The 18,554-nt window shown below is 48.4% G+C and overlaps 1 protein-coding gene across 1 annotated transcript in view; it reads right to left on the reverse strand.

Annotated features, from left to right (window-relative positions):
* Positions 1-1,458: 1,458 nt before the first annotated feature.
* Positions 1,459-18,554, reverse strand: part of PDLIM4 (PDZ and LIM domain 4) — a 732,081-nt gene continuing 714,985 nt past the window's right edge. Inside the window, exon 7 of the mRNA XM_086931561.1 lies at positions 1,459-2,222. Within this exon, the coding sequence (XP_086787687.1) occupies positions 2,018-2,222 (205 nt within the window). The 3' untranslated portion in view covers positions 1,459-2,017. The remainder of the gene's footprint in view (positions 2,223-18,554) is intronic.

Below are 18,554 nucleotides of genomic sequence, written 5' to 3' on the forward strand. Positions count from 1 at the left end.
GTGTGCTGTGTCTCCTGCTTGAAGAAGATCTCCAAGGGCTTGAAGTAGAGCTTGCCTTCTGTTCTGAAGTTTCAGGGACACAAAGACTGTTCCACCAGATCCCCTGAGCTTCCTTGCTGGGAGTTCTGACCTGCCAAGAGTTGTCTATTCCTGTGTTGGGCCTCTGGAAGTTGTTTCTGCTGCTTGGAGCTGGGGAAAAAGAAGCAAACAAACAAGCATGACTAATCAGCACCAGTTTCCGTCGCAACACCGCCGTGCCGGAAGAATTCTCACACATCGCCTGCGTGCGGCTGAAGAAACAGACCCAGCGCGTGCCTGCGGCTGTAGAAATCGCCACACGCCGAATCTCTTGCACCGTCCTCTGAAGTCCGAGATCACCGCACCGACTCCGACGCAGACCCTGCCATGCAACTGCAAGAACTGATGCATTGGGGGACTTTGGCTGGAGAGATCAACTCAACGTTTTTGCCGCCGCTGCCACCTCGAGAGCTGATGCCTCCTGAATCCCCATGCATCGCACCTGGGTGTCAAGTCTACAACAACACCGGGTTCGCAGTAAGTAACCGATGCATCACCTTCCGGCACAGTAAAAAACTGGCACATTACCTCCTCTTCAGTAAGGAACCAACACATCACAGAACTGTCTTTATCTTTTTTAAGTCATACCTTGATAACTGTATTTTGAATTTTTGTTCTTTTGTCTTGTTTGGTTTAGATGAAGATTACTTATTTTTCTAAACTGGTGGGGTGTCCATTTGTAGTGTTTTCACTGTATTACTGTATGTGTGCACAAATTCTTTACACACTGCCTCTGAGAGAAGCCTGTCTGCTCGTGCCAGGCTACCAATGGGGTAAGCAGGGGTGGTCTAAGGGCGAAACTCCCTTCCCTTTACTAGCTACGAGGGTCCCTACTCAGACAAAGGTACAAACTAGTGCCAATGATAGACCCCCCGTTTCTAACACTGACAGGTAAGAAAAAACATGCCTTTACATTTCTAATATCCAATCCTGCAGCAGCACACTTACTTGCAAGACCCATATATGACAGTAGACCAGATTCGGGCCACAATAGAAGCCAACGGAAAAAAAACATTCTCCCAATTATTATTTTTTAAATCTCTCACTTCTAAAATGTTGACATGTATGGAATTTAGCACCTTCAGCGCGGCGCACATTTTTGCGCTGTGCTGAACGTTCTATTGAGCGGGCGGGGCCATGACGGAACGGTTCCGTCATAAGCACAGCCCAACTTGGTCTTACCCTAGTATAAATATAAGCAGAAGTGTATCACTGTGCTAAATCTTAAGTGTAAGGAAAATACTTCTGGACAGAGGTCATGAGCCAAAGGTCAGGGCTAAGTATCGTTCTGGGTTCACAATTGCTTCTGCTAAACTTATTTTAATCAGATTTTTTCTGTTCTTCACAGATTCAGCACACAAAAAAAAACTAACTCCAGTGTTGTGTTTCTGGAACTCATCTTTATGATGGGGACCAGGTGGAAACAGCTTTTATCATTTGGAAAAGTCACAAGGCAAAGCGGTTTGTTTATTGCATTTCTGCATTAGTGAGGCCAAAGGGAAATATGCTTTTTTTAAAACAGTTATAAATCTGCGTTTCTTCTCTTAAAGTGCCTCATTTTCAAATATGTGCTGTTTTTTTCTTTAATAGCATTCATGTATCTGTAACGGAACTACAAAAAATATATACCAGTTTTATTGCTGCTGCAGTAGAAAACGCTTCTTGTTATTTACACAGACCTCTATAGATGCCAGAGAAGAAAACTGAAATAAAACGCACACAAACATATACATTAAAGACCTCAATTATCATAAACAACATTCTTGTTAAAAAGGCAACAGCGTTCGAACACTTCCAATGTTATATACGCTTTAGATCTGCAGTGTATTTGAACCATCAATCTTCTAAAATACAGTCATCTGGTGATGACGTCAATTTTCTGGAAAGAAGATAACGCATGCTCAGAGGCCTTTTGCCTCCTTGGAGTCAAAGCACGCAGTCAGACAAGTTCAACTTTAGAGTTGGGGTAAACGGCTACCACGTCGTAGCCTTCCGGGGGCTTCACCCTCTCCTTGGCGTGGGTTTCACAGAACAGCTGCTCCTCGATGAAGAAGTAGCCCCTTTGCTTTAGGTTCAAGCCACAGTCGTAGCACATGAAGCACTCTGGATGGTACAGCTTATCCCGCGCCTTGACGATTGTGCCCCTGGAGAGAAAAGACCAGAAGGAGGCGTTAGTATCAGGCGTGCAACACCCATTGGGCTCACGGGGCTTCAGGCCTCCCGTTGTGTGTGTCAGCCGGGGCGGAGACAGCTTCGCAGGCTGGCGAGTATCTCATTGCAGCCACACCCGAGTACTTAACAGGTCTTTAAAATACCATTTACTTGCAAATGAGGCTTTTGTTGTGTGTTGATCCCTTCTTACAGCCACTCTGTCTATGGTGGAAGAATTACCCCCCCCCCCCGAAATATTTTTCAGCCCCCCCTGAAATTTGGCTCTAGTTGCCCGCCTGGTTAGTATCACTAGCGTAATGAAACTAGAGTCCCCCCTTCAAACCACATGGGAGGGTCCCCCTCCGGACTCAGTCATGCTAGGGTACTGTGCTGAGGGGGCCCCCTGGAGTTCGGGGACCCACCCGCACCGCAGGGGCATTTGTTACGCCACTGGTTAGAATCTGCCTGGACAACAAAGTCACAGACATACATATCCAAGTAAGCCAGGGTTCTTCAAACTGTGGGCCGCGCCCCCCTGGGGGGACGCGGCACCATCCCATGGGGGGCGCGCGCTCCACTCCGATCTTCCCTTTGTGCCCATTCCTTAGTCTGGGAGATTCTCCCAGGAGGGGGCCAATTCACGGAGTCGACAGCTTCGGCTGCAGTGCAGGCAAGGAGTCTCCTCTGCTAAAAACGAAAGCAAACAAACAGACGCTTTCAGCTTTAGCAGGGGAGACCCCTTGCCTTCCACTGAAGCTGAAGCTGTCGACTCAGTGAATTGGCCCCCTCCTGGAAGAGTTAGCTCTTCCCAGAAGGGATTCAGTAGTTTTCTTAATCGCATTAGCACACCTTCCTTACATTCTGCTTTGTGTGCTAAGGAAATTACATCATTTAATTCTGCATCACCTTTAACCCGCAGTCTTTTCTGTCATTGTTGAATCATGCACATGCATTACTACTTGATCCCGTATCAATTCCTCAAGCAAATCTCGGAAACTGCAATCTAATAAATATTTTCTTAATGGCGTGACATATTCCGTTATTGTTTCTTCTTTACGTTGTTTACTGTGAAAGAATTCGTATATGGTGACCTCAGTACACACCTTGGTAGAAAAATACTTGTCCAACACTGTAATAGCATCAAGAAAAACATTACCATTCCTCAGCAGGATATCTTTAGGCAGTTGACCGTAGATTCTTAAACCTTTGGGGCCCAACACAGTAATAAACGTTTTTACCTTTCTGGTGACAATTTGTCCTCAAAATCAATAGTCACTTTGTAATTTAAAAAATACTCCTTTCATTGTAGCCAAGCTATATGAGGTTCTCCTGGTCTGCACAAGATTTCCGGAGAGGGTTTGAGGCATGGGAGGGGTGGGCTCTGGCCCAGGGCCCAAGCCTTTCAAAGGGGGGTGGGAGTGAGGGGGAGGCGGGAGTCCTTCAGTTATTTTGGGAAGGGAGGCAGAGGTTGCAATCCGGGTTTGGGCCATGAATCGGGACGGTGGGCTCTGGTCTGCGGTCATCAACTCATGAGGATCTTTGTGTGGGGCACCGAAGTGTCTGTGTTCAGGGATGTTGGTCTGCAGATTCGATTTTGAATCATCAAATGTGTGAGATATGTCGGGTGGAGCCGGCCACCAGACGTCCGTTATGTTGCCATGTGGGTGAATAGATGTATGGGTGGAGTGGTGGACGTATGGGTGGCGTGATGGGTGGAATGGTGGATGTGTGGGTGACATGGTGGATGTGTGGGTGACATGGTGGATGTATGGGTGGGGGGGTGGATGGGTGAGTGAGGGGATGGATGGATGGGTGAAGGGGTGGATGGATGGTGGGAGAGAGGATGGATGCATGAGTGGAGGGATGGATGGGAGTGGATGGATGTGTGTATGGTTGGAAGGGTAGATGGATGGGTGGAGGGATGGATGGATCAATGAAATGGTGGATTGATCGATGTGGGGTGGATGGTGGACGAGTCGGTGGGTGGATGGATGAGAGAGGTGATGGATGGAGTGATGTATTGATGGGTGAAGGGGTGAAAGAATGAATGGATGGATGGATGAGTGAAGGGGTGGATGTGGGGATGGATGGGTGATTGAGGAGGGTGGATGGACGGGGGATGGATGGAGGAGTTAAGGGGTGGGTGAGAGGTCAATGGATGGATTCATGAGTGGATGAGTGGATGGATGAGTGGGTGGATGGGTGAAGGGTGGATGGAAAGATGGGTGGCTGAGTGAGGGGGGAATGGAGAGAGAGGGGGAGGATGGATGGATAAGTGAGGACATGGATGAATGATTGGCAGAGTGGATGGGCAGGTGTATGCATGGATGGGTGAGGAGAGGAGCATGGAGATGGATGGGTCAGAGAGTGCATGCATGAGTGGGGGGAGGGTGGAGAGCGGGAGGGATGGATGGGTGGGTGGATGGATGAGTGGGGGGTTGAGTGGGTGGACGGATGAGTGACTGGGTGGATGGATGAGTGGGTGGGGGGATGGCTGGATGGGTGAGAGGGTGGGTGGTTGGATGGATGAGTGAGTGGATGGATGGGTGGAGGAGTGGATGGATGGGTGGAAGAGTAGATGGATGAATGGAGGAGTGGATGGATGAGTGGGAGGATAGCTTGGGTGAAGGGGTGAGTGGTTGGATGGATGAGTGGGTGGAAGAGTGGATGGATTGGTGTGGGGATGGATTGGGTGAAGGGATCGATGGATGATGGATGGATGGGTGAGGGGGTGGATGGAGGGATGGATGGAGGGATGGATGGATGGTAGATGGGTTTGCAAGTGGTTGAAGGGGTTTGAATGTGGATGGGGCACAGATGGAGGGACGGAATGAATGGTGGGGGAGTTGGTGGATGACAAGGTGTACATGATGGATGGGGAGGGTTGTGATGACTTCCTTTGCCTTGGAGGATTGTATTTTGAGCTGTGTGGTACGCCTCTGTCGTTTCGCCACACCCACTCACAGGCCTGCAGTTTGCTAGGCACTCTTGTTGTGTTGAGCCTTGTTTGCCGGATATGGCCCGAGGTGTGCGCGTTGCAGTCGATCATGTGGTGTGCCGGATTCCCGAGGTTTCGGTCGGGTGGTGGGGGGGGCCCAACATCTGGGGGAATTCAGCTGGGGGGGCTCAACCTGGAAAAGTTGGAATACCTCTGAAGTAAGCAGTGCAATGTTAGCAGTTGCAGGCGGACATCTTTCTTGAGAGAAGTAGCCCATGAGGATTTTCGATTACATTCAGCAAAGCAATGAACCACTACCACCATTTCTGAAATTGATCTAGGCTGAAAATAGACAGATTGTATCTTTTAGCTTGCAACTAAGGCACAGCTTTTAATAGTTTTCAAGGCAGATGTGTTGAAATGATGATCAAAAATGTATGTTTTTGATCTGCTTCTGGTAGAATTCATCTAAAAGTGTTACAGCTTGTGATAGAGGAATCAATGATGACTCTTGGAATTCTTGCTTTATTTGCTAATGTTGTTATTAAGAAAATTATCAATTTACTAAGTCATTTTTTGACTTCACAGGGAATGGTCTGATGAAATCCTTATAAAAGACATAAGCATAGATATACTTTTGTACAATTGCTATTTATTTTTGTGGCTTCTCTTTATTTACCACACAAATCGGTTTATGAATGTAATCACTATAAGGGTCAAGTAGACAATTACATCCTAGACATTCAGGGTCAGATTTGCAATTAAAGAGACTCAGTGTATGTGTAAGCCATTTGGCTGAGCCTCATTGAGTCACTTTCAAAGCACAGGGATGCAACAAATGTACAACATTGTCACATCTCTGTGCTTGCCCTTGCTCTGGTGCTCAAGTGCTGCCAAGTGCCGGCACAGGCACCCTTGCACCATGGTGCAAGGGTGCCTGCGTCATGGGGAGATTGTTTATGTGCAGGAAGGGTTCTCTTCCTGCAGATAAACAATCAGAAATGCCGTTTTCAACTTCTATGTGTGCTGCATTAGCACACATAGAACTTGCAAAACGTCATTCTTTTACTGATTGTTTACGTGCAGGAAGGGATACCTTCCTGTACATAAACAATCACCAGAGGTAATTTCCTCCTACTGTGGGTGCTGCAGAATGCAGCGCAAATAGAAAGAGGAAATAAATGAGGAGAAATGAATACATTTCTCCTTGCTGCGCCTCTCTACACCTCCCCTCGGGAAGCATAGCATTCAGACGCATTTCCAGATTGCGATTTCTCGTAAATCTGGAAATGTGTCTGGTTCTATGGGTGTTGAGTGGAACACCCCTTTCACGCAAAGTGCTGCGTGCAAAGGTGCCATTTTAACAAGAACAGGTAAAGTCAAGCAGGGTGGCTTTTCCAGTCCTTGCAAATTAATGGCACTAAAATGCGCCGCCGGTGTGTCACAAAACGTGATGCACCAGTAGCGCAAGGGGCTTGTAACTCTACCTCTCAGATTTCAACAATGCTGATCGAAATCCACATACCTGAAGCAAACTAATAGGGTCCCTCATAAGCGAGGAACCTGAACAAAACCTGTCGCATCCGAGGACCGCTCACTGCCTAAGCATCTAATTAACCCCTTCCATGCGGGGCTAATTCCCCCGCAGTGCGGGGAGGAGGAGGGCCGCGTGTGGCTGCGCGGTACTTGTGACGAGCTAAGCTCGTCATGTTGCACAGTGGAGCTGTGCTCATGATGAGCTGAGCTCGTCACGACTCCGCCCACTCTGTAGAACGCCAGCACAGGACGGGAATTTGCCCGCATGGGCGTTTCGCTGCTGTTATGATGAGCTCAGCTCATCATGAGCACAGCTCCACTGTGCCTCATAACGAGCTGAGCTCGTCATGATCGTCGAAGGGGTTAAGCAAGACCCTCACATGTGAGAAAATATGACCACAGCCCCTTTGTGCCAGAACCCTGTAGCTTTGAGTGTGTCAGCCAAGGCCTCTCAGCTGTGATGTATCAATTAAGGCCCTTGCAAATACTCTAAGTGAGAGACCTTATATGAGAGTAGTCTGAATCTGAGTATGGTCTGAGCGTTTGATGTGAGGGGTCTAGATCAGGTTTCCTCGATGAAAGAACCCAGTTAAAGCCCATTAAACATGATGATCTGTACCAGGACTCCTCAGATAAGAATGGCTCAGCAATCGTCCATCAGATGTGAGGTGTTCAGCCAGCAAATTCTCAGATATGAGAATCCCAGAGAAATATGAAGTTTTATGCCACTACATTTTGTGCAGTAAAAGCATAAAAGCATACACACGTTACATGTGTATTCACTGGGGTTAACCACCTCAAGGTGGCTGCTTGCGGGGAGATTGAGGCAGGGCCTGGTTGCAAGCCAGGCCATGCGGCCAATCCCATACCACACACAACAAAAGGCTGTGCGCTGCATGGGGTTTGTCACCTCCGATGGCTGCCTGTGGGGAGTTGGTCTCAGGGTTTGGCTGCAAGCCAAGCCATAGGGCCAACCCCACGCCGCACACAATGAAAGGCTGTGTGCTGCGTGGGGTTGACTGCCTACAGGGTTGTCGGCTGCCTACGGGTGGATTGGTAAAAGGCAGCAATGTTTACCCTCTGCTGTGCATGGCCGAAATAAACAAGTTGCCTTGAATATCTCCTTTCTACTTATCTTATGTTGGATGTCATGCATTGTACATATATAAATATACATGTTATTCATAGCAACTGTACTAATAAACACACATTCACATGTGTATTACTATAGTACATAGGCCAAATGACTTTACACAGGGAAACGAGTCTCCTAATAATCACTAGGATATTTGATTATGGTGTTGTTGAATATTAGATTACGGAGTGAACATTACCAGCGCCATCTTGTCCCATTTGCCTTTACAAGCGCGTAAACGACAGCCATTTTAAAACTATGGCCACTCTCGTAACATTGCCGATTGCCTGCACGTCTCCCTGGCCTTGTGATCATCCCCCGCGCGCTGGCAACCCCCAAGCATCTGTTAAAACCATAAAACAGCCTCAGCGCGACCCAGCCCTGGAGCCACATCCCGTGCGGAACCCACATACCCTTTCATTTCTTTCACGCAAACAGGCTTTTGATAACCCCCTTCCCCTGTGCCCGATTGTCCGAGCTGATCCCAGGCCATCACCTAGCCCTGCGGATGCAGTTTATGGCCCCCTACAGTAGAAACTCGCCTCTCTTCAAAGGGGCTAAGATTAATCAATGTCTTCACACCATAATATCCGACCGACAACACATATTTCTGTTCCCAGCGGAATGTCCAGCTGCGCGATAGCCATCACATGCTGAGATTGGGGTGGGGACTTCTACTGTAGATATGTGTGGGAACGGGCCTGGAGAGGGTTATCCGAGGATGTCTTTCCGAACATCAAAGTATTGCTAAGAATGTGTTGTATGTAATAAAGCAATAAAACTGTGTATAAGAGGCCAGGCCTCAGAGATGTTGTGAGAGCACCTCGAGACGATATCCCCGATTGTCCGATCTGACGTGTTCTGCTCTGGAGAGAATTAAACTCTGTTTCCTGCTTTCCAATTTCCAGCGCCTGCCTCTTTACTTGATAATCGTCGAGTGGTTTAGAGGCGACTAACGCCAAAGCAGTGTTAAGAAAGGTTATCCAAAGTAGCTGCTTTTCCCCAGTTGGCAACCCAAACGTGGGGCCCATCAGCGACACGTGGATCCAGTGGGAGAGGTCCTGATGACAGAGTGAACGACTGCAACGATCGGGAAGAGCTCACGCCCGATAGACCCTCGTCTGGCGGCCGATCATCCGAACTTCACTGGTTCCGAACAGACCTCTCTCTCAAGTGATCTACGATCCTGACTGGGGACCCTCAGGAGTGCCGCGACAATAACGGAGAATAGAGGACGATCGGGCGCTGGAAGTGGAAGACGAGAAACTGTCCATACGTGTTGTAATAGCACGGCGATTGAGTTGACCGTTAGCAAAAGACATCTGAGTTTTAGCCATTATCTTGACGTTTAGTGGCATCCATTTTGGATTCACGGCAGCCATTTTGTTTGCCACACCCTGCCTCGTGTCGACCATGTGCGTTGTCCTATCTTTCTGCTCATGGCCTTTGAATCTGCCCGGCAACAGGCTATTAATAGCATCTCTGTGTTTTGCCGCTGACCGTTAGGGTCCGCATCTGCTAATGGTTAGCCCTAGAATGGAATGTGTTAGCCGAGACCCCACGACTGTTAGCTCCTCCCACTGATCGATTGTGCCTCTCGATATTACCTTGTATGGACATAAAATGTGCTCCTATGCTTTGTACCGCCTTCTTTAGAGCCCCTGTGTGGGTATAAATAAACCACGTGTTCAGTAGCCTTGTGTGCTACTTCTCACAGTGCCGAAGGGTACTGTCCGAACTTTAGCACCACCTCATGAGGTGTAATAAACTATGTGTTTGCCATTTCCAGTTTCCGTGCCAACTTTTTCCTTTGGGTCTGAGGACTTCGTGCGCAGAAGGGCGAACCCCTTGCACTAGCGGGTCTGGCTGAGGCCTGCACAACAATTTGGCGCCCGGCACGTGGGGCTCATCGGCGACTCGGATGCCCGAAGGATTGGTCGTGATGAAGGTTTGGAACTTCGCTAAGGACGCGATCGCTGCCAGAAAAGACCCGAGTCTTGGCACTCGAGGTGATTCTTCCCTGCTTTCCGATCCGACCATCCAGGCGGCGCCAGTCCTCGACTGAGATCTCTTCTGCTGGTCTGCCGTGCAGTGACCGTTTGGTCAAATTTAGAACTTGGCAGTTGGAATCTGGACAGCCTATGATTGGTAAGAGCCGTTTTGCTGCGTCTGTTGTAGGTTTTGGACTTTGGATGCCTCGCATGGTAAGGTAGTTTTAGGAACGCTTACCGTTGCATATTTGTATTTGGGATAGACTTGTCTACTTTGGATTTTGTTTGATATGATTCGTTTGGCATTTGTATATATGTGTTGCAACCCATATAGGCAGGTGATGCAAGGATTTTTCCTCCACTTTTGATATGTATAGCGCAAAGTACTAAGAAAGTACTATAAGCGCTCTTTCCCTTTACTAGTGTATATTTTGCACTATTCTTGAGCATGCCTGTTTGTCGCGCACTTCGAAAGATGTGCTGCTTGTTTGGTGGTACCAGTTTACAGCTTGAGGAATCGCAGCCGGCTCCCCCCGAGGGGACTCCTAATCTAGATATGTATGTGAAGTTTGGTCTTTCTGCCATAATGTACAGCACGTTGTGGCATAAATACACTAAGAAGGATCCTGAGTTACGTTGGCCATTGCATGGGTTGTTTGATGCGCGAAAGGTTGAATATGTGGAGCGATGTCTGTTTGAGCGAAAGTCTAGGCGTGATATGTTTGAGAGTTTGCGAATGTGGGAGAAAGAAGTACGACAGCAAGAGAAGCGTGAGCAAGCGTTGATTGAAAAAGAACAGCAAAAGACTGTGTATGAGAAAGTGCTGGAGTTGAGAAAGAAAGCAGCAAAAGAAATACAGGAGCGAGAGGAGAAAGAACGTAGGTTACAGATATATGGCCAATATCCTGTCCGTCAGCCTCTCTATCCTGTCCTTAATAAACCACAAGATGATTTTTTGTTATTAGATCGACCTCCACCTCCGTATATCGCTCCGTCCGCTCCGCCTGGGGATGACGAGGATTCCGATTCGGGACAACAGAAAACGCGGGACACTCGATCTTTGCTGGTTGCGGAACGCGCGGCTGAAATTAGACAAGCTGCTCGTAAAGCATTACGCAGCACAAATCCTGCTTCCGATCTTTTAGCTATTATAAAGGATTGGTCAGGAAAAGGAGCAGTTATATTTCACTGCGTCATTTGCAGATGAAGTTGTAGAAATGTTTCGGAAGTATTCAGCAGTTTTAGAACCTACTGATATTGCAACTGATCATAAACAGTTACATGATGGTCTTTTTGTTTTTTCCCAGGCACATGATCTGATTAGACGACTGGTCAAAATACGAGATAAGGCAAAATATCTGAAGGAGCAGAAAAAGGCTGCGGATGCCGTTCCACAGACCAATCCGTTCAGAGAGCCGCAGTCTTCTATCTTCATGACAGATAAGATAATACCAGTTGTCATGAAACCTATGCGGGAAGCCGTGCCTTTGTATGCTCCTCCTAAAGGAGCGGGTGATAATGATGATAAAGAATCTGTTGATGCTAAGGGATATTTCATTTAAAATTGGGTGTACACTCCCTGGAATAGAGCAGATGTAATGGCACTTAAAAATGCGTTGCCTGACCCGTGTGAAAACCCAGCCACCTTTTACGAAGAAGTTGAGGGTGCTTTAAATTCTTGTGTCATGACTTTATGTGATATAGATTTGTTTTTCGGTCTTATTTTACCCCCAGATATGTGGAGGACCGTTCGTAAAATTGATGATCGCGCTGTCCTTGGTGCCGAATGGAAGGAGAAAGAGCGCACAGATGCGGATAGAGAGCCTGCCCAAAAACCGCATCAGCTAATATTAGATCTTCCTACAGCTATTTTGACTAAACTTAAAACGATTATTACCCCTAAAAAGATTGATTGGACTGTTTTAGCGTCCTGTAAACAAAAGACAGATGTATCGGTTTCTCCTGGGGGACCTCAACTTCCACCTGGAGAACAACAGCGACCGCAACACCATCACCCTGCTCGCCAACCTCGCCAACCTCGGAGTCAAGCAACTGGTGTCCACCCCCACCCACCTCGCCGGACACACACTCGACGCCATCTTCTCATCCAGCAAAGACATCGCCTTCAGCCATGCCACAGGACTCCACTGGACGGACCACAGCTGCGTCCACTTCACCTTCAAAAGAACGACGATCCACCACCACCAGCAACAGGTTGCCCGAAGAAGCTGGAACAAGATCACAGCCGACCAGCTCGCCGCTTCCCTGAGCCAGCACCCTCCTGCCAGCTCAGCGAACCCCAGCCAGGCCGCCGACAACCTCACGAAGTGGATCAGCAACTGCGCGGACGAACTCGCCCCTCTGAGGACCCCGCCCAGCAGACCCGCCAGCAAGAAAGCCCCATGGTTCACCGACGAACTCAAGAGCTCCAAGAAGAACTGCTGAGCCCTGGAGAAAGTCTGGAGAAGGGAACCAACACCGGACAACATGACCACCCTCAAGCATGCCACCCGGAAGCACCACCAACTGATCCGCGCCGCCAAGAAAACTGCATTCAAAGACCGGCTGGACAACAACGCACACAACTGCAAGGAACTCTTCAACATCGTGAAAGAGCTCTCCAACCCCAACGCCGGAAACAACGACATCACCCCATCACAAGACCTCTGCAACTCCCTCGCCTCCTACTTCCACAACAAGATCGCGGACATACACAACAGCTTCAGCATTCAACCGACGCACGCCACGACCACAGCAACGCCGCCCACCACCACCCTCCGCGCCTGGACGCCGATCAGCACCGAAGACACCGTCCGCATGATGAACTCCGTCCACTCCGGATCTCCGACCGACCCCTGCCCTCACCACGTCTTCAACAAGGCCGACGCTGTCATCGCACCCCACCTGCAGGACATTATCAACACCTCCTTCGACACCGCCACCTTCCCTGAGAGCTGGAAGCATGCCGAACTCAGCGCTCTACTCAAGAAACCTACAGCAGACCCCACCGAACTCAAGAATTACCGCCCCATCTCGCTCCTCCCGTTTCCAGCCAAAGTCATCAAGAAGACCGTCAACAAACAGCTGGCCGCCTTCCTCGAGACGAACGGATCCCTCGACCCCTCACAGTCTGGCTTCTGAGCCAACCACAGCACCGAGACCGCCCTCATCGCCGCCACCGACGACATCCGAGCCCTGATGGACAACAGAGAAACAGCGGCCCTCATCCTCCTAGACCTCTCCGCGGCATTCGACACTGTCTGCCACCGCACCCTAGTGCAGCGCCTCAGCAACGTCGGAATCCAGGAGAAGGCACTGGAATGGATCGTCTCCTTCCTCGACGGAAGAACACAGAGAGTCCGCCTACCACCGTACAAGTCAGAAGCCACCGAAGTCATCTGCGGCGTCCCTCAAGGATCCTCGCTGAGCCCCACCCTCTTCAACGTCTACATGAGCCCCCTCGCGGCCATCGCACGCCAACACAACCTCAACATAATCTCCTACGCCGACGACACCCAGCTGATCCTCTCCCTGACCAACGACCCCGCCGCCGCCAGAGCCAACCTGCACGAAGGGATGAAAGATGTAGCTGAGTGGATGACGACCAGCCGCCTGAAACTGAACTCAGACAAGACGGAGGTCATCATCCTGGGCTCCTCGCCCTCCGCCTGGGACGACTCCTGGTGGCCCCCCGCCCTGGGCACCGCACCCAAACCGGCGGACCACGCACGCAACCTGGGCTTCATCCTGGACTCCTCCCTCTCCATGACCAGACAAGTCAACGTCGTCTCCTCGTCGTGCTTCAACATCCTGCGCATGCTACGGAAGATCTTCTGGTGGATCCCCACGGAGACCAGGAAGACCGTCACCCAGGCCCTCGTCACCAGCCGACTGTACTACCGCAACGCCCTCTACGCCGGAACCACCGCCAAGCTCCAGAAGAGACTCCAGCGGATCCAGAACGCCTCAGCCAGACTCATCCTCGACATCCCACGAAACTGCCACATCTCCGGACACCTGAGAGACCTGCATTGGCTCCCCGTCAACAAAAGAATCACCTTCCGTCTCCTCACCCACGCACACAAAGCCCTACACGATCAAGGCCCGAGCTACCTCAACAACTGAATCAACTTCTACGCTCCCAAACGCCACCTCCGATCAGCCAGCCACGCCCTCGCCGCCGTCCCCCGCATCCGAAGAGCGACAACAGGAGGAAGGTCCTTTTCCTACCTGGCCGCCAAGACCTGGAACTCCCTCCCGGCCGACCTGCGCTTGACCCAAGACCACCTCTCCTTCAGGAAGAAGCTTAAGACCTGGCTGTTCGAGCAGTAACGGCACCCCCCCCCCCCAAGCGCCTTGAGACCCTACGGGTAAGTAGTGCGCTCTATAAATGTCTTTGATTGATTGATTGAATTGCCCAATGTTAAGTCCTCAGCAGGATGCTAGGGGGCGGGGCCAAGGGAGAACTGGTTCAGGTTCCTCGGAGCATCGAGGGAATATGAATGATCATGCCCGATCCGACATGAATACACTCCCACAGCAGAGACAGAACACATTCGATAGGCGGAATCAATGTAAAGAGTCTGATTATGTTCAGTCTGACTTGTACGATTCTGCTCATGCATAGGATTGCCTAGGATGGGGTAAGGAATCAGTTGAAGTTCCAGTAGATTAGACGGGTCCCTATGTTACAGCACATGTTTTGGGCTCTACTGATCGGTTTCTGGTTGATACAGGAGCTACATGTAGCGCTCTGTCTAAACAATTGGTTCCGAGGACTCCCCTGTCTGGCACAACTATCACTTCAACAGGTTTCAATGGAACACCTTCCCTTAGCCCATTGTCACAGCCACTCTTTTTCTATGTTAACAAATTCAATGCTCCATGTACGTTTTTGCTTTCCCCTAACACACCAGAAAATATTTTGGGCCTTGATATGTTAAAGCACTTTAGAGCTACAATACGATGTTTTCCTGAAGGGGTGCGAGTCATTTTGAACGATAATTACACTGAACTTGACAGAATTTGTCTGATTACAGAAGACACTGCATTAGCCTCACTCCCTGAATCTTTATGGGCTACCTCAGACACTGATGTGGGTCAGATGGTCATTCCTCCGATCCAGATTAGTGTCAAGGAGGGAGCTGTGTTACCTCGTTTGCCCCAATATCGCATTTCACAGGAGGGGGAAGAGGCACTTATACGAATTGTACATGATTTGATACGAGTTGGGGTTGTTGAGGAAGTTCCATACAATGTTTGCAATAGCCCGATTCTTCTGATTTTGAAGAGAGATACAGACACGCGAATTTACAGATTCATTATTGATTTGAGGGAGGTAAATGAGATAGTAATACCACAATACCCTGTGGTCTCTGACATCACAACACTTCTTACATTAGTCCCTCCAACTGCCACTACATTTACTGTGATTGACTTGAAAAATGCTTTCTTTTCGATGCCTATTCATCCTAAAGCCGATATTTGTTCGGTTTCACTTTGAATAACCGATCGTATCGATATTGTAGAGTTCCTCAAGGCTATACTGAGAGTCCGAGTATTTACAGCCAAGCATTGAAAAAGGAACTTGATTCTTTTGTACTAACCGAAGGTGTGGCTCTCATACAATATGTCGATGACATCTTGTTGGCAGCCGACACTCCAGAATAGTGTGAAAAATGTACTTTATCTTTGCTTTCTTTTGCTTCACATCATCACAAAGTCTCTCGAAAGAAGTTGCAATACTGTAGACCAAAGGCAACCTACTTAGGTCACCTTTTGTCTAAGGATGGACGTGCATTGACGTCAGATTGTATACAAGCTATTTTAGACACGCCAGTTCCTACCACACAGAAAGGAGTACGTGCATTTTTGGGTCTTACTTCGTTCTGTAGACAGTGGATTTTGGGATTTTCACACATTGTTAAGCCCTTGTTAGCACTCTTGACAAAGGATACCCCAGTACCTATTCCATGGACAGGAGAATGTGAGAGTGCTTTTTGACAGTTACGGCAAGCCCTTTGTTCAGCACCAGTGTTAGGCACACCAGATTACACGAAGATTTTCACACTTTACGTGCACGAGAAAGATGGATGTGCATTGTAAGTGTTGGTTCAGTTACACGGCGATAAGCAACGTCCGTGTGCATACTTTTCTGCAGCTCTCGACCCTGTTGCTAGAGCATTACCTGGATGCTTTTGTTCAGTCGCAGCAACAGCGGTATCTATTCGACAGAGTGAGGGAATAGTTTTGTCACACAAATTGTTAGTGTTAGTACCACATGCTGTCGATGCCCTTTTGAATCAGACACAGACGCAGCACTTGACTAGCGCTCGTCTTACAGGATATGAACTGACATTGCTAGCCCCCCATATTACATTGAGGACATGTGCAACTTTGAATCCAGCCAATTTGTTGCCATATCCGGTGACTCAGCCTCAATCACAAGAAACGCATGATTGCATTTTTCTGACTGAAGAACAGACAAATGGTCGCATTAATTTGCAGGATACGCCCCTTCCAGATGTAGATGGTGAATTGTGGGTTGATGGGTTTTGTTAGAAATTGCCAGATGATACGACCTCAGCCGCATATGCAATCACCACGCTTAAGACAATAGTGGAGACAGCTCGCATACCACAGAAATCGGCCCAAGCAGCTGAATTGATAGCGCTGACGCGAGCATGTGAGCTCAGTGCTGGTTTGTGTGTGAACATTTACACAGATAGCCGCTATGCTTTTGGAGTAGCGCACGACTTTGGCTTACTCTGGAAGGAAAGGGGCTTTCTTACATCTCACGGAATACAGATAATGCACGGAGACTTAGTGCACAATCTCTTGACTGCATTGACATTACCGAAGAAAATTGCTATAGTGAAGTGCAGTGCACACAAGAAAGTAACAGACAAGATTGGACAGGGAAATGCCTTTGTAGACTGTATAGCACGTGAAACTGCAATGCAGAGAAATACTACCTTCTATGTATGTAGGGAAGTCGCAAGCTGAAAGATGGCACGATGCTAGGCAGGAAGTGCGAGAGATACAGAAGACAGCTTCTGACAAAGAGCGTGAACAATGGTCTAAAGAAGGAGATTAGATGATGAAGGTTGTTAGAGAAACAAGCAGATGGATCGATGGAAGCTGCTTATAGCTTTCGTGCAACCTATGGTTCAGATGGCACATGGCCTAGCACATGTTGGAGCTCTTGCGATGATGAAAATGCTTACGCAAGTTTGGGAACATCCTGAGATTGCCAGCACAGCTAAGAGAGTAGTACAGTCCTGCTTGATTTGTCTGCAATACAATCCTGGAAAAGGGACACGAGTTCCATCTGGAGGTTTTGTTACACCAACTGCACCTTTTGAAGTCTTGCAAATGGACTACATTCAACTTGAGCGGTGTAATAATTTAAAGTATGTACTAGTAGTAGTTTGTGCTTTCAGTAAATGGATTGAAGCATACGCTACAAAAGATAATACTGCTATTACTACTGCTAAGGTGCTACTGAAGGAGTTCTTCCCGAGGTTCGGTGTTTGTAGACTTTTATGGAATGATAACGGACCTCATTTTGTCGGGAAAGTTATCAAGTATGTCCTGAAGGGATTGGGAATCAAGCAGAGGTTTCATGCTGTGTTCCATCCCCAATCTGCAGGATTGGTGGAAAGGTATAATGGTACTCTCAAGCTCAAAATCGCGACAATTCAAGCCTCCACGAATTTGACTTGGCCAGATGCGCTGCCATTGGCATTATTGTCCATTAGATCGGTACCACATTCTAGGACGGGTCTTACCCCGTACGAGGTGGTATTTGGACGCCCAATGAATATTTGGGGAGTTCCGAAGCCAAATTCTGTGTATGATGTAACTTGTGATTTAATGAATGACTATTTGGCACAATTAACTGATAGCTTGGTTTCTATTCAAAAACAGGTTCGAGAAGCGCTCCCTGATAAATCCCAAGGTGAGGGCCATGAACTCCGTCCTGGTGATTACGTGATGTTAAAACTATTCGAGAGGTCAAGTAGCTTGGAGCCGAGATGGCGTGGACCAGAGCAAGTACTCCTCGCCACGAGAACGGCAGTCAGAGTTACCAACAAGAAGAACTGGGTGCATAGCACCCATTGTCGAAAGTACTGCTGACCTTGGTGGAACCTGCTGTGCTGACCGATCATCGGGATATCTTGACTACGGAGAAAGGCCCTGCTGTATCACCTGATGGATCTACGGAGTTCTTCCTGGACCAGACGACTCCTGGAGCAGCGCGATACAATTTGAGATCAAGAAAGTGATTTGAAGTTTTTTTTGTTGCGAGACTGGTTGGGCAACTGCTCTGGGTAGTGGAAACGGAGAGCCGATATGACAAAGGAGGGGGATCAGCCCTGCGTAGTGTAGTGACACCTGTCTTGGTCTGTGGTGAAGAACCCAACGTCTACCCAGAGTAAAGAGCTCATTGACTATTTTGTTTTTCCTATTTTTTAGTTTGAAGAAGACTTTGTGACTATGAATACTACTAAGAAGAAGATTTTAGGAGTATTGAGTGTTTTTGTTGTTCTAACAGTTATAGCAGTGCTCACCTGGTCTGTTGAAATGATGAATCCTGCTCGTAAATTTCTTATGGTTCATACTACTCCGATTCCGGAAGAACATCAGCATTTTACTCTTCCCTATCATGAGCATAAGCATCGACAATCTTATCTGACTAATACTTTTGTTCAAATGCTCCACC

The sequence above is a fragment of the Lissotriton vulgaris genome, chromosome 7 (assembly GCF_964263255.1).
Source record: "Lissotriton vulgaris chromosome 7, aLisVul1.2, whole genome shotgun sequence".
In the NCBI taxonomy this organism is placed as follows: domain Eukaryota; kingdom Metazoa; phylum Chordata; class Amphibia; order Caudata; family Salamandridae; genus Lissotriton; species Lissotriton vulgaris.